Source organism: Diabrotica virgifera, chromosome 2 (genome assembly GCF_917563875.1).
Source record: "Diabrotica virgifera virgifera chromosome 2, PGI_DIABVI_V3a".
In the NCBI taxonomy this organism is placed as follows: domain Eukaryota; kingdom Metazoa; phylum Arthropoda; class Insecta; order Coleoptera; family Chrysomelidae; genus Diabrotica; species Diabrotica virgifera.
In genome coordinates, this window is record NC_065444.1 from 101,900,903 (window position 1) to 101,916,134 (window position 15,232).

The following is a 15,232-nucleotide window of genomic DNA, read 5'->3' on the forward strand; positions in this document are numbered from 1 at the left end:
TGAGTTTAATTTTAAATAATCATTTATGTTGAGTTTATTAAGGGGCGTAATCCATTTAATTATAAGATTTTTCTATGTAGTATCTATGTGTTAATATTTTTTGAGTATTTTAATAAATACATGTATGTCATTTAAAGCATACAATGTAGTCCTGTCGCCAGCGGGGGGGGGGGGATGGGGGTTTACAACGGGCTCCTTTATTCAGATGGACGTACCCAAGTTTTTTGTATGTATTTTGACCGTAGAACACGAATTTTTTGGGTAACAGTTGATCCGGATGTCGATAAGATTGTTATAAACAAAGAACTTTAGGAATTACATAACAGCGATTTCCCACAAAACAAAACATTTTTTTGTATTTTTTGGGCCATTCTAAGCAAAAAATGTTGTGACAAGTTTTTTCGTTGGATGCATAGTTTTCGAGATAAACGCGGTGGAACTTTAAAAAAATCGAAAAATTGCAATTTTTTAATCCTAATAACTTTTGATTAAAAAAGAAAATAGCAATTCTGCTTACCGCATTTGAAAGTTCAAGTCAAACTATATCGGTTTTAATTATTTGTATTGCTAAAAATTTATTTTTTTATTGTTAAACAAAGCTATAAACACATAGTGTTTAAGTGATATTTTCAATGGTCTCCCATTTAAAATCGAACGAGTAGGTAGAGTAGGTACAAGTGCAAGCGAGGCAATTTCAACGTAGCATGTGTTAAAACGCATGTATTGTCCACGGGAAACACTATGTGTTTATAGCTTTGTTTAACAATAAAAAATAACTTTTTAGCAATGCAAATAATCAAAACCGATATAATTTGACTTGAACTTTCAAATACGTTAAGCAGAATTGCTATTTTCTTTTTTAATCAAAAGATATTCGGGTTCAAAACTTGCAATTTTTCGATTTTTTTAAAGTTCAACCACGTTTATCTCGAAAACTATACATTATACATCCTACGAAAAAACTTGTAAGAACATTTTTTGCTTATAATGACCCAAAAAAATTCAAAAAAATGTTTTGTTTTGCGAGAAATCGCTGTTATGTAATTCCTCAAGTTCTTTGTTTATAACAATCTTATCGACATCCGGATCAACTGTTACCTAAAATTCGTGTTCTACGGGTCAAAATACATAAAAAAAACTTGAGTAAGTCCATATGAATAAAGGAGGCCGTTGTACACCCCTTGCGACAGGACTAATTATGCTTTCATTTTATTGAAGATGAAAACTATTTTTACGACATACATATTAAACATGTCAATTTTAGCAGTATTGCTGATTTAATCTTTAGATATGTTTTCTTTTAATATTAGAGTATTGGTCTTGGCCTATTCCAGAATCAGCTCCATTCCTTCCTATCCTTGGTTTTCCACTTTCGTACTCTTAATACCCGTAAGCCGTTGTCCACCGGGTCCTTAAATAGTGCTCTGGGACTGCCTCTTCTCCTTACTCCATCCGGTCTTTGGTTATAAATGTGGTTCGACGGCTTCATCTCATTCGTTCTGTCTAAGTGACCTAGCCACCTTAGCCTGTTTATTTTGATAAACCTGAGAATACTAGGCTCACTTAAAAGGCAGTAAAGCTCAAAATCATTGCGTCTACGCCATAATCCGTTTTCCTGTACGCCTTTATAAATGTTGTTCTGAAGCTATTTTCTTGTGGCATTTTTACAATTTTAACTATTTATAGTGGGAAATAAGCCACAATATTATTAAAAAATGATTTTTATTAACGTTTCGACGCCCAAATCGGGTGCCGTTGTCAAAATACAAAATACTACTAACATAAACAAAAATGTTGTTGCTTAGTAAAAAAAATTCTTCTAATAATTTATTTAATTTGACTCATTTATATCGGCAATTCAGATACATATGATACATTTTAAAGTAGAAGACTTTAAAATGATATTGCCAATATTTATGAGTTGCGTTCCTGGGTTTTATTGCCTTTATAAATATGTCTGAAGACTTTACCTTCAAAACAGTCTAACCGTTTTTCATCACTTTTTGTTATCGTCCACGTTTCTAACACGTAAGTGAGGACGGGCTTGATAAGAGTTCCGTATATCAATATTTTTGTTTTTTTTTTGTGACTGTTTGACGTTAAAAGTTTCTATGATCCATAGTATGCTCTATTTGTTGGATATATACGTCTGTTAATTTCTGCAATCTATTGGTTAAGATTTACTGGCGACGTATGATTCTGCTGCAGTTCCTAGAATTCAGCATTTCATGTTTTCTTTGTATCAAACTATCAGCTAAATGTGTTCTATTTGTTACTTCTGTTATTTCTCTATTAGCTCTATACCTACACCGCCCCCCTTAGAGAAACTTAAATGAAACTTAGGGGAGGCATATGTTAGCAGCTGACGATAACGGCTAGATGATGAAGTCAGGCCTTGGTCCACGTCAGGATAATTATCGTCCTGATCTCCTTTTTTGCCTTTATGACTTTTCTACCCTCGATCGTTATATTATTAAATTACTCATTATCGAATCTCTTTATTTACACTTCAATGTCTCCATATTTCCAAAAATAAAAATAAATTGCCTTAAATATGGTACACCGAGTTAGCTAAACTTTGCAAAAAGTACTTTATTGATAATGGTCTTAGATAATCCAAAAATACAGGGTGTAACGAAAATACAGATAATAAATTAAACCACATATTCTGGGACCAAAAATAGTTCGAATGAACCTAACTTACCTTCATACAAATATGCACACAAAAAAAGTTACAGCCCTTTGAAGTTACAAAATGAAAATCGATTTTTTCGAATATATCGAAAACTATTAGAGATTTTTTGTTGAAAATGGACATGTGGCATTCTTATGGCAAGAACATCTTAAAGAAAAATTATAGTGAAATTTGTGCACCCCATAAAAATTTTATGGGGGTTTTGTTCCCTTAAACCCCCCAAACTTTTGTGTCCGTTTCAAATAAATTATTATTCTGGTGCCATTAGTTACATTAAATATTTTTAAAACTTTTTTTCCTCTTATTATTTTTTTCGATAAGGCAGTTTTTATCGAGTTGCGGCTTCTTTTTTAATATGTTTACGGTACATTCCATGTCAAATCACTCAGGCAAAAAATTTTGGATCTCCGATTTGTCTGAAAATTGGTATATAGCTTCTGCGGGACGTAAAAATAAGATATTTAAGGTCAAAAATTCTTCTTCTTCTTTTTTTCTCAAAATGTTATTTTATGCGATTTTACAGTGATTGGGTGTTTATTTAAACAAATTTGCATTTTCTGTCGTAAAGTATCGATGAAAAACATAATATTTTAATAGAAAGGACTCAAAAATGTCATTATATGGCATTATAACAAGTTATTTTGAATCAAAACAAGTTTTTGATCAAATTTTATAGTGTAAAAAACGTTAAAATACATTGCATTTCCTCCATTCCCAAAATACATTATCATCGATTTGGCTGAAAATTTGCCCACAGATAGCCAAAAGATAGGACTTTAAGTGGTTAGAAGGATTTGAATTATATTACAATACCAAAAAAGTTACAAGCAGTAATATCAGACTCAAAAGTATATATTAGTCCAGTCGGGATAGCATTTGACCTTGAATACCGAGCTGCCCAAAATTTTATTTTTCTGATCTTTAGGGGAGTCAATAGTAGCCTAAATTTAAAATCACGAATGAATTCCTCCGTTACGTTAGCAGCCATCTTGATTTTAAAGGAGAACCTGTTTTGCTCAATATCTCCGCCATTTTTAAATTTTCGACAAAAACGGTAGGAACTGAAATTGTTCCAAATAAATCGTATTTACAATTATTACAATTTCTAATTAACAATTTTTGTCGTGAGGTCGATATTTTCGAGTTAATTGTACTTACAGTAGACGCCTATATTTTTAACTATAATATTGCATGTAACTTTTTTGGTATTGTAATATGATTCAAATCCTTCTCACCACTTAAAGTCCTACGTTTTGTCTATCTGTGGGCAAATTTTCAGCCAAATCGATTATGATGTTTTTTTGGGAATGGAGAAAAATGTAAAAAACGGTATTTTAACGTTTACTACACTATAAAATTTGATCAAAAGCTTGTTTTGAATCAAAGTAACTTGTTATAATGCCATATAATGACATTTTTGAGTCCCTTCTATTAAAGTATTATGTTTTCCATTGATACTTTACGATAGAAAATGCAAATTTGTATAAATAAACACCAAATCACTGTAAAATCGCATAAAATAACATTTTGAGAAAAAAGAAGAAGAAAATTTTTTGACCTTAAATATCTTATTTTTACGTCCCGTAGAAGCTATATACCAATTTTCAGACAAATCGGAGGTCCAAAATTTTTTTTGCTCCAAAATTGAGTGATTTGAAATGGAATGGCCCTTACATAAAAATTTTATGAGGGTTTTGTTCCTTTAAACCCCTTAAAAGTGTGTGTACGTTCCAAATAAACTATTACTGCGGTACCATTAGTTAAACACAGTGTTTTTAAAACTTCTTTGCCTCTTTGTATTTTTTTGATAAAGCATCTTTTATCGAGATGTGGCTTCTTTTTTAATATGGTTCAAAATATACTTAAAAATGTAAATCATAAATAAATTTTCATATTATTACCAAGTCTCCATAATCGTACTTTACCATATACAAATATGTGGTGGATTTGACAAATAATCAAATATCTCGATAAAAACTGATTTTTGAAAAAAGTACTAAGAGACAAAAAAGTTTTTAAAAACTTGTGTTTAACTAATGGCGCTACAATAATAATTAAATTGAAACGTACACAAAAGTTTGGGTTTTAAGTTTTATTTTTTTTAAATACTACTGTCATAACAATACCACATGTCCATTTTTAATAAAAAATCTCTAATAGTTTTCGATATATTGGAAAAAATCAATTTTCATTTTGTAACTCCAAAGGGCTGTAACTTTTTTTTTTTCGTGCACATTTGTACTAAGGTAAGTTAGGTTCAATCGAACTATTTTTGATCCCAGAATACGCGATTAAATTTATGACCTGTATTTTTGTTACACCCAGTATATTTGTCTTTATGAAACACATGCCAAAAGATAGTTAATCATCCTTTTACCCATAATTCTCCATTTATCAAATGTCATTTTATAACAGGCAAGCGTCGTCCCTAAAACACGAAGCATATTGTGCTATATCACCAGAACTTAATGAAAATTAGTTATACAGCAAATGTGTGGTAGTCTCAATTATTTTCTATAGAACATTAGTGTTAACTTAACATTGTTGCACTAGGTATGGCTTGGCTATTTCAGGATGCACTAAAATTTTTAAAATCTTTAGGAATAATGGCTAATCTTAATTTAATTAGTAATGTTGAATTTACTTCTCGCTCATGGTACTATTAAAAAAACGTTCTCGCCTTTGCTGATGAAGTGTATGCTGTCAACATTAGAATTTAAGGATATTTTCTCGAGCTTTGAAGAACCTGTATTAAATATCGGTCTAACAGTAAATAAAGATATAACAAAATACGTGGTGGTTTCAAAACAACAACGACGGCGAATAAGGTAAAATGTTACTATAAACGATCATAACTTAAAGATAAGTTATATACTTATATAAAACTATGCATAAAATGGATAAAGAGGTATCTAAGCGCAACAATCACCAATAACAACGAAACGAATACTGACAAGAAACAGATCTTTCTTTTCAATGCAATAGCTAACGAGACTAAAATTTCTCTCACGAGGTGAAAAAATCTAGACATACAAAACTATAATACAGCCAGCAATCACGTATGAAATCGAAACATGGACGTTAACGAAAAAAAAATAAACAACTTTGTGGTATGGGAAGGTAAAATTCTTCAAGTACTATAATATAACCCTTGCAGAGATAGTGTGGCAAACGAATGGAGGCACAGACAACAGCAAGTTAGAGTCTGGTGTGTTTTGGAAAAAACCAGATTGGCGAAGGTCTGTAGAAAGGCTTAGAAAAATGTAGACAGATGCAGTGAGAGAGAATCTGGAGAAAAAAATCAGGACCGCCAAACATGGAAGGTACTAGTAAACGCGGCAAAGACTTACGAAGAGTTTTTTTAACACTATTGATGATGATGACGTGTAATGTATAAGTTGTACATCGTCAAATATATAGTGATGGTGATGAGTATACCAAGAACCGGCAAAATAACGCAAAACACGAAAAATATGCTGTGAATACACCAAACAATTGTGAAATAAAAAGAGATGAAACTAGTAGAGATAGAAAATTATCAATAGAAATCTATAACATTTACATTATATTGATAGTTTCCCACCTTAGGTGAAGAAATAAAGCACTAAAATAGCCTAGACCTCAACTTTTTTAAAATAAGAGGGATCGTTATGAAGCCTTTTGCATTCGAATAGGGAGAGCTTTAGAAAAAATTGTTGACCACTTGGCGTAAGGGCCAAATAAAAATTGCATTGTTGTAGACGGAAAATGCATTTCCAAAAGTGTATCTCAAAAAGTTCAAAAAATAAAAATTCACCACTCAGAAAATAATCAAACTCGGGGGATTTTGAGGTCGCTGAACAGGAATATTGGGTCGGTGAAGGTGTAAGAGGTACCTGGTGCCAGAAATCCCGGTATACACGTCATCTCTTGGAGTTTTATGGAAATTAATTATGAAACTCGTTGAACATTGTTATCCCGAGGTTTTTAAGGTCGCTGAACACCAATATTGCTTCGGCGATGCTGTACGAGATACCTGGTGCCCGGTATCTACGTCATCTCCTGGTGTTTTATGAATATTCGTTATAAAAATAGTTCATATTTATTATCTCGGGGTATTTGGGGTCGCTGAACATGAATATTGCAACGAAGATGCTGTACCAGGTACCTGGTGCCCTGTATCTACGTCGCCTCCGAAAATTTTATGGAAATTCGTAATAAAATTTGTTCAAACTTGTTATTCCGGAGTTTTTAAGGCTACTTATTTAAGATTCTGACATCTCCAAATTTTCATAAAACTCCAAGAGACGATGAAGATGCCGGGCACCAGGTACCTCGTACAGCATCTTCCATGCAATAGTCGTCTTCAGCGACCTTAAAAACCTCCGGGTAACAAGTTTCAACGATATTCATAACGAATTTCCATAAAACTCCAGGAGGCGACGTGCATTCTGGGATACCGGGCACCCGGTACCTCTCAAAGCTTCGCCGAGCCGATAACCCTGTTCATCGATCTCAAAACCTCCCGAATATGAAAATTGAAGTCATTTCCATGATTACTTTCCGAGTTGTGATTTTTTATTTTTTGAACACTTTGAGATGCACTTGGGAAATTCAATTTTCCGCCTACAACAATGCAATTTTCATTTGTCCCTCATGCCAAGTGTTCAAGAATTTTCCTGAAGCTTTCTCGAATCGAATGCAAAAGCTTTCATAACGATCCGTCTTACTTTTAAAAATTTTATTTCTTTTACGTTTTATTTCCTCGTCTACCTTTAGACTTATCGGAGGAGTTTGGCAACTGCCACTATGACAGTTTGACTCCGATACGTCCAAAGATGGGAAACTATCAATATAATGCAAATTTATTGGTTTCTAACGATAATTTCACACCTCTACTAGTTTCATCTCTTTTATTTCACAACGTATTATATCTTCCATCTTTTGCGTTATTTTGCCGGTTTTTAGCGCACTCATCACTTGATATTTTAAAGTTGAATGCATTATTTTAGGTCAAAAATTATGTCTCTTGTTAGTACAGAGTTTTCGGCAATTTAATTCTAATATGGGAGTAAGACAATGGGAAACAGTGGCACAAGACTGACAAGCATGGAAGGCAATAGTAAACCCGGCAAACACACGAAGAGTTTTAACACCACTGATGATGATGGTAAAACATTTATGTCTCTTGTTAAGTATGGTACCAAAAATGTTAGGTAAAATATTTATGTTTCTTGTTGTGCACAGGTTTAAGGCAATTTAATTCTAAATCATAAATTCTTTTGAACTATATGTTTAATTTTTCCATAAGGTATATAGTTTTTAGTAATTAGCGATTAACAAAGCAATCAAGAAACAGTCACGTACTTATGTATTAGAATAATTTTAGTACAGATCTGTAAGCTGAAGCCAACAAGCAATCTTTTCCATAATAGATTTGAAAACATTTTAGTGCATCCCGACAAAAACAGAAAATGTGCATAGAGAAAAAATATCCTTTTATTTAACTGATTAGTCAAATCTAGTTAAAAGTATGTAAAAGAGGGCGGAAGAAAAAAAAATAATTACCTATGTACAACATTGGCCAGGAGGTCATTATGCTTTAATTTATAATCCGTCGGAACTTTTTCGTAATTAACGGTCAGCGTCCCCGCCTGGATACATCGCTCATACTCTTCCGCTGGATGTGCCCTGAACTCTCTGGCGAATATGTCCAGAATTTTTTCGCCCACCCAACGGCCTTTGGTGAACGTTGTGAACGTGAAGTAATAGGGGTATACTTTTCGCAAACCTGAAATAAAAAAAAAATATGAAACGTTTTGTGCTTAAAAGCGGATTTGCAATCGCAAAAGCTATTACCTACAAATAATAAATAAGAGAATATAAACCTCAAATGAAATTGGACAATTTAAATCTTAATCGAGAATTATTGTTAAAGAGTTACTCCTCGTTAAGATATCTCCCAGAATTCAATTTTTTCATTTTTTACGTTGTATATGATTAACAATAATAGCCCGGCAGGCATATTTACAGATGCTAGCGTGTGTAGACACCAGGGTGTTGAAATCAGTTAGGGTTTGGAAAAACAGTACATTTAGAGATGCTATGGTCTGTTTTTAAACCCAGAGGAGTAATTCAAATTTAACGCGCCGTAATGCTTGTTTGTAATTGGTCCAACCTCAGACAAGTTTACTGTTATAAAATTTTGACACTAATGACATTAATGAAATTTTGACATTCCTGGCACTTCATAGGTTATTTAAGTTATATCGGCGATTTTTTGTGTTTTCTGCGTAATTCCTTTAATTTTTAGATTTTTAGTCTACTTTTATATAAAAAACAGTTGTTTTTAGAACTCTTTAGCGACGTATTAGTATAATATAATATTTATGGATTACCATTGAAGGCCGATATGATCAACCAAAAAAGAAGATGTATTTGATGATTTTCCTAGTGACTTTCTTAGGCGTGAATCTGTCTTTTTAGTTTAGTCCTCTTGGTTTAAAAATAAACAATAACGTGTGTAGACACCAGGGTGTTGAAATCAGTTAAGGTTTGGAAAAACAGTACATTTACAGATGCTAGCGTGCGTTGACACTGACACCAGGGTGTTGAAATCAGTTAGGGTTTGGACAAACAGTACATGTATAAATACTAACAGATTTGGACACCAGAATGTTGAAACCAGCTAGAGCTTTTTTAGTGGCTATACATGCATAGATGCTAACGGCTATTGACATTGATTTTATACAGTATAGTGCAAATGTCTGGAATAAATCTCATTATTTCGGAAGCAAGCGACTTGAAAAAATCCTGAAGCAGGTCGATTTTTAATTTTAAATTATGATCTTTTGACATATTTATATATCTTACTAGTGATGTCATCCATCTGGGAGTGATGACGTAATCGATCATTTTTTTAAACAAGAAAAGGGGTCGCGTGCTAGCCCATTTGAAAGGTTATTCAGTTCTCTATTCAGTAATATAAATATTAACATAATTATTTATACAGGGGGTCCAAGAAAAATTGTTTTGAATTAAATTAATTGATACAAAAAGAAGAATGCATGTAGTTTATTTAATTCAAAATACACTCTACTGCTGTGAGAAAACAGAAAAAAAGTTTTTCGATAAATAGACATTGCTTTTCGCTTAATTTCAGTGTTCAAGCTGCCACCAATCTACCTATTGGCAGTTTGAACATTGTATTTAAGCGAAAAGCAATGTTTATTTATGAAATAAACATTTTTTTCTGTTTTCTGACAGCTATAGAATGTATTTTGAATTAAATAAATTACATATTATATTCTTTTTTTGTGTCTATTAATTTAATTCAAAATCATTTTTCTAGGACACCCTGTATAAATGATTATGTCAATGTTTATATTACTGAATAGAGAATTGATTAACCTTTCAAATGAGCTAGAACACGACCCCTCTTCTCATTTAAAAAAAATTATCGATTGCGTCATCACTCCTAGATGGATAACGTCACTAGTATGATATATATGTCAAAAAGTCATAATTTAAAATTAAAAATCGACCTGTATCAGGATTTTTCCTTTAAAGTCGCTGGATTCCGAAATAATGAATTTATTCCAGACATTTGCACCATACTGTATAAAATCAATGTCAATAGCCGTTAGCATCTATGCATGTATACTGTATAGCCACTAAAAAAGCTAGCTGGTTTCAACACTCTGGTGTCCAAATCTGTTAGTATTTATGCATGTACTGTTTGTCCAAACCCTAACTGATTTCAACACCCTGGTGTCTACACACGCTAGCATCTGTAAATGTACTGTTTTTCCAAACTCTAACTGATTTCAACACCCTGGTGTCTACACACGCTAGCATCTGTAAATACGCGACCGGGAGGTAGTGACCGGAGTCAAATTTGACACTAATAATTGAAAAATCTTCAAAAAAAACCCTAAAAATCAGTTTTTTGGATTTTTGAAGGTGGCACATATTACGGAAAAATCTGAAAAAAATAGAAACTTTTTTATAAGTTTCTATTTTTCTATCTTCAAAAAGCTTTTGATAAAATACGCAAAAAATTAGCGCCACAGACATCTCTAAAAAAAAAGTGCGGCAGATTCGTGCAAATATTATAAGAATTGTGCATTTAATGATAGAAGCATAAAATTTGGACCACATATACTACACATAAAAAGGTTCAAATTTAGATATGAGGCCATCTCTGATTTTGGCTTTTACAAAAATGGCGGTCATTCAAAATGGCGATTATACATATGTGACTAATAGCACGATAACTTTTGAGCGAAAAGTCCGACTTCAACCAAATTTGGTATATGGGTTCTTTTTCTGATGTATAAGATCGAGTTCCTGAACCGGAAGAATCGGTTTACCAGAAGTTGTGTTTTTCCTGATTTTTTATGTAAAAATATGTTGTTTTTTTTTTCAATTCTTTCGCCCTGTATATACTAATTTTTCAAAAAGGTGATATCTTCATTGAAAAGAGCGAAAAAATATTTTTTAGGAAATATTTTGAACTTTTTAGTTATGTTAATTACCATGTAATAAATGTATAACTTATCTTCACATTTACCTATGTGCGGCAGATTCTTGCAAATATTATAAGAATTATTCTGCATTTAATAGTAGAAGCATATAATTTGGACCACATAGACTGGAACACATTCAAAGGTTCAAATTTAGATATGAGGCCATCTCAGATTTTGCCTTTAACAAAAAAGACGTCATTCAAAATGGCGACTATACATAAGTGACTAATAGCACGATAACTTTTGAACGCAGAGTCCGATTTCAACCAAACTTGGTATGTAGGTTCTTTTTTTGATGTATAAGATCGAACTCTCAAACCGGAAGAATCGGTTTACCAGAAGTTGTGTTTTTCCCTGTATTTTTTGTAAAAATGTGTTGTTTATTTTTTCAGTTCTTTCACCCTGTATATATTAATTTTTCAAAAAGGTAATACCGGCGTTGAAAAGAGCGTACAATTATTTTTTAGGAAATGTTTTGAACTCTTTAGTTATATTAATTTATCATTAAATAAATGCATAACGTATCTTCACATGTAGGTACCTCTGTGCGGCAGATTCGTGCAAATAATAATATAAGAATTATTGTGCATTTAATGGTAGAAGCATATAATTTGGACCACACATACTACACATACAAAGATTCAAATTTAGATATGAGGCCATCTCAGATTTTGTCTTTTACAAAAATGGCGGGCATTCAAAATGAATCTGCCGCCCATAGGTACATGTGAACATACATTATGCATTTATTAAATGGAAATTAACATAACTAAAAAGTTCAAAATATTTCCTAAAAAATATTTTTACACTGTTTTCAATGGCGGTAATACTTTTTTAAAAAATTTATATATACAGGGTGAAAGTATTGAAAAAGGAACAACATATTTTTACATAAAAAAAAAACAGTAAAAACTAAACTTCTGGTAAACCTATTCTTCCGGTTCAGGACCTCGATCTTACTCATCTAAAAAAGAATCTATGTACCAAATTTGGTTGAACTGTCGTCTCGTTCAAAAGTTATCGTGCTATTAGTCACATATGTATAGTCGCCATTTTGAATGCCCGCCATTTTTGTTAAAGGAACAAAAACTGAGATGGCCTCATATCTAAATTTGAACCTTTATATGTGTAGTATATGTGGTCCAAATTATATGCTTCTACCATTAAATGCACAATAATTCTTATAATATTTGCACGAATCTGCCGCCCATAGGTACATGTGAACATACATTATGCATTTATTAAATGGAAATTAACATAACTAAAAAGTTCAAAATATTTCCTAAAAAATATTTTTACACTGTTTTCAATGGCATACTTTTTTAAAAAATTTATATATACAGGGTGAAAGTATTGAAAAAGGAACAACATATTTTTACATAAAAAAAACAGTAAAAACTTAACTTCTGGTAAACCTATTCTTCCGGTTCAGGACCTCGATCTTACTCATCTAAAAAAGAATCTATGTACCAAATTTGGTTGAACTGTCGTCTCGTTCAAAAGTTATCGTGCTATTAGTCACATATGTATAGTCGCCATTTTGAATGCCCGCCATTTTTGTTAAAGGAACAAAAACTGAGATGGCCTCATATCTAAATTTGAACCTTTATATGTGCAGTATATGTGGTCCAAATTATATGCTTCTACCATTAAATGCACAATAATTCTTATAATATTTGCACGAATCTGCCGCACATAGGTTCATGTGAAGACAGGTTATGCATTTATTAAATGGTAATTGACATAACTAAAAAGTTCAAAATATTTCCTAAAAAATATTTTTACGCTCTATTCAATCACGGTGAATTAACTTTTTGAAAAATTAATACATACAGGGTGAAAGAATTGAAAAAAAAAACAACATATTTTTACATAAAACACAGGAAAAACACAACTTCTGGACCGATTCTTTCGGTTTAAGACCTCGATCTTATACATCAAAAAAAGAACCCATATACCAAATTTGGTTGAAATCTGACGTCTCATTCAAAAGTTATAGTGCTATTAGTCACATATGTATAGTCGCCATTTTGAATGCTCGCCATTTATGTAAAAGGCAAAATCTGAGATGGCCTCATATCTAAATTTGAACCTTTATATGTGTGGTATATGTGGTCCAAATTATATACTTCTATCATTAAATGCACAATTGTTTCACATATCGGCTGCACTAATACGGTTTTCCAACAAAAAAAAAAAAAACAAAAATGCTTTTTGAGGTTATGTAAACTCAACCTAGTGGTCTATAAAAATAGACATGTTTTGTGAAAGCCTTAACTATGCGTATGAATTGTTGAACATTTTGTTTGGTTGAAGTGGAACGGGGGCGGAGGGTTCAAATTGAGCTGGGTCTTATTTTTTAAATCACAGAGTAACAAGGTAAAAAAATTGAATTCTGGGAGTGAGAGCATTTTGCCTATCTTAAGGGGAGTTAAATATGGAGTAATAAACAACTTTTTCAAACTAACACTTATGTGGGTGTAGTTTTGAGTAGGGACATACTGTTCCCAGAAAGTTAAATATTTAACTATCAACATTATGCAACATTTTAATTCTGAAATTGAAACGCTTGGTGATGAGGTTATCTAGCACGTACTTCAAAGTTCACTGAAGATCGTCTCATAGGATCGAAAACGTTCGTTCTGAACAATTTCCAACAATTACACAGGCCAACGATGAAAAAACTTTTTTGATAAGATTACCTCTATCTTATGTATTTTAGAGTCCGAAAAGCGCATTAAAAATGCTGTAGCACCCACCATTCTTTCACAATTTAACATTTAAAATTGGATAATTACCTTTGCAACCAAGATGACTACTAAGGAAAAAGAAGCTTGTATTGCATTCAAACAAGTTGTAACCAAGATTTTAGGTAATGTGAAAGACCCTAACTACGACCTTACATTAGCCAATTTATTAGATAAGTTTTTTAAAATATTAGATAAGATTTAAAATTTGGGATGTCAAATGAGCCTCAAAATCCACCTTTTGCACTACCATCTTGATTTTTTCCCTGAAAATCTGGGTGATGTTAGTGAAGAACAAGACGAACGATTCCCCTAGGATATCAAGGTGATGGAGAAACGATACCAGGGACGTTGGAATAATAATGTGATGGGTAATTACTGTTGGTCACTTCATCGGGAACAACAGAGTGCCTCGCATAGGAAAAAATGCTACTTCAGAAGTTTTAAATAAAAAAGAGAAAGAAAATACAAAACATTGACTCCTGAAATGATTGCACAGACCTATACTATTACAAAATAAGAATTAGATAAAAGATTTTATTCTAATAATGTATAATTTAAATGTATTTCAGTATTTTGTCTTTTTCAAATTATTATAATGTGTAATAAACCAGTGTCATATTGTGGGAAAACTGTGGGTGATACGTAGGACTTACAATACCGGGCCAAAATCTCAATACCGGTATTTGGTATTTAAAATTTCAAATACCGGGATTCCGGTATTAAAACCGGTATTATGAATAAAAAATATACGCATTATATTTATACTATCCTCAGTTGTTATATCGACTTTATAAATAATTATTAAATAGTTATTAAATAATATATGAAACCTATTAAATTTTGTTTTGAAATGAGTAGATGTTGTTTATAACATTCCTAGAGAGTAGGAATAGATAGATACAAAAAATGTGCAAATAGAAAAACTATATATTTGGTCCTAGGATAAATTTTGCATATAACAGGATAATACTTTTACTCATGAAATTTGCTATTTGTAAATTAATTTAACTTTAAAATATATTAATACAAAGATTAACTTACTGTGACAAATATTTTATATGGATTACTCTGTATTTAGACCGCTATATATTTTCAATTATTATTAATAATTCAGAAAATAAGTGAGCCTAATTTATACACCACAATACACAAAAAAATGAAAAATAGATCTGAAAAATGTAAAAACAATTCTGATTAATAAATTTTCGGCTTATTTATAAAATAAAGTAGTCTAATTTTAAATATTTAAGAATTTTTGAACTCAATTTTAAGAACTCATT

At 31.8% G+C, this 15,232-nt stretch overlaps 1 protein-coding gene across 1 annotated transcript in view; it reads right to left on the minus strand.

Moving 5' to 3' along the window:
* LOC114337127 (pseudouridylate synthase RPUSD2-like) overlaps positions 1-15,232 on the minus strand; it is a 398,024-nt gene that overhangs the window by 179,335 nt on the left and 203,457 nt on the right. Inside the window, exon 4 of the mRNA XM_050643903.1 lies at positions 8,243-8,465. Coding sequence (XP_050499860.1) covers positions 8,243-8,465 — 223 coding nt within the window. The remainder of the gene's footprint in view (positions 1-8,242; positions 8,466-15,232) is intronic.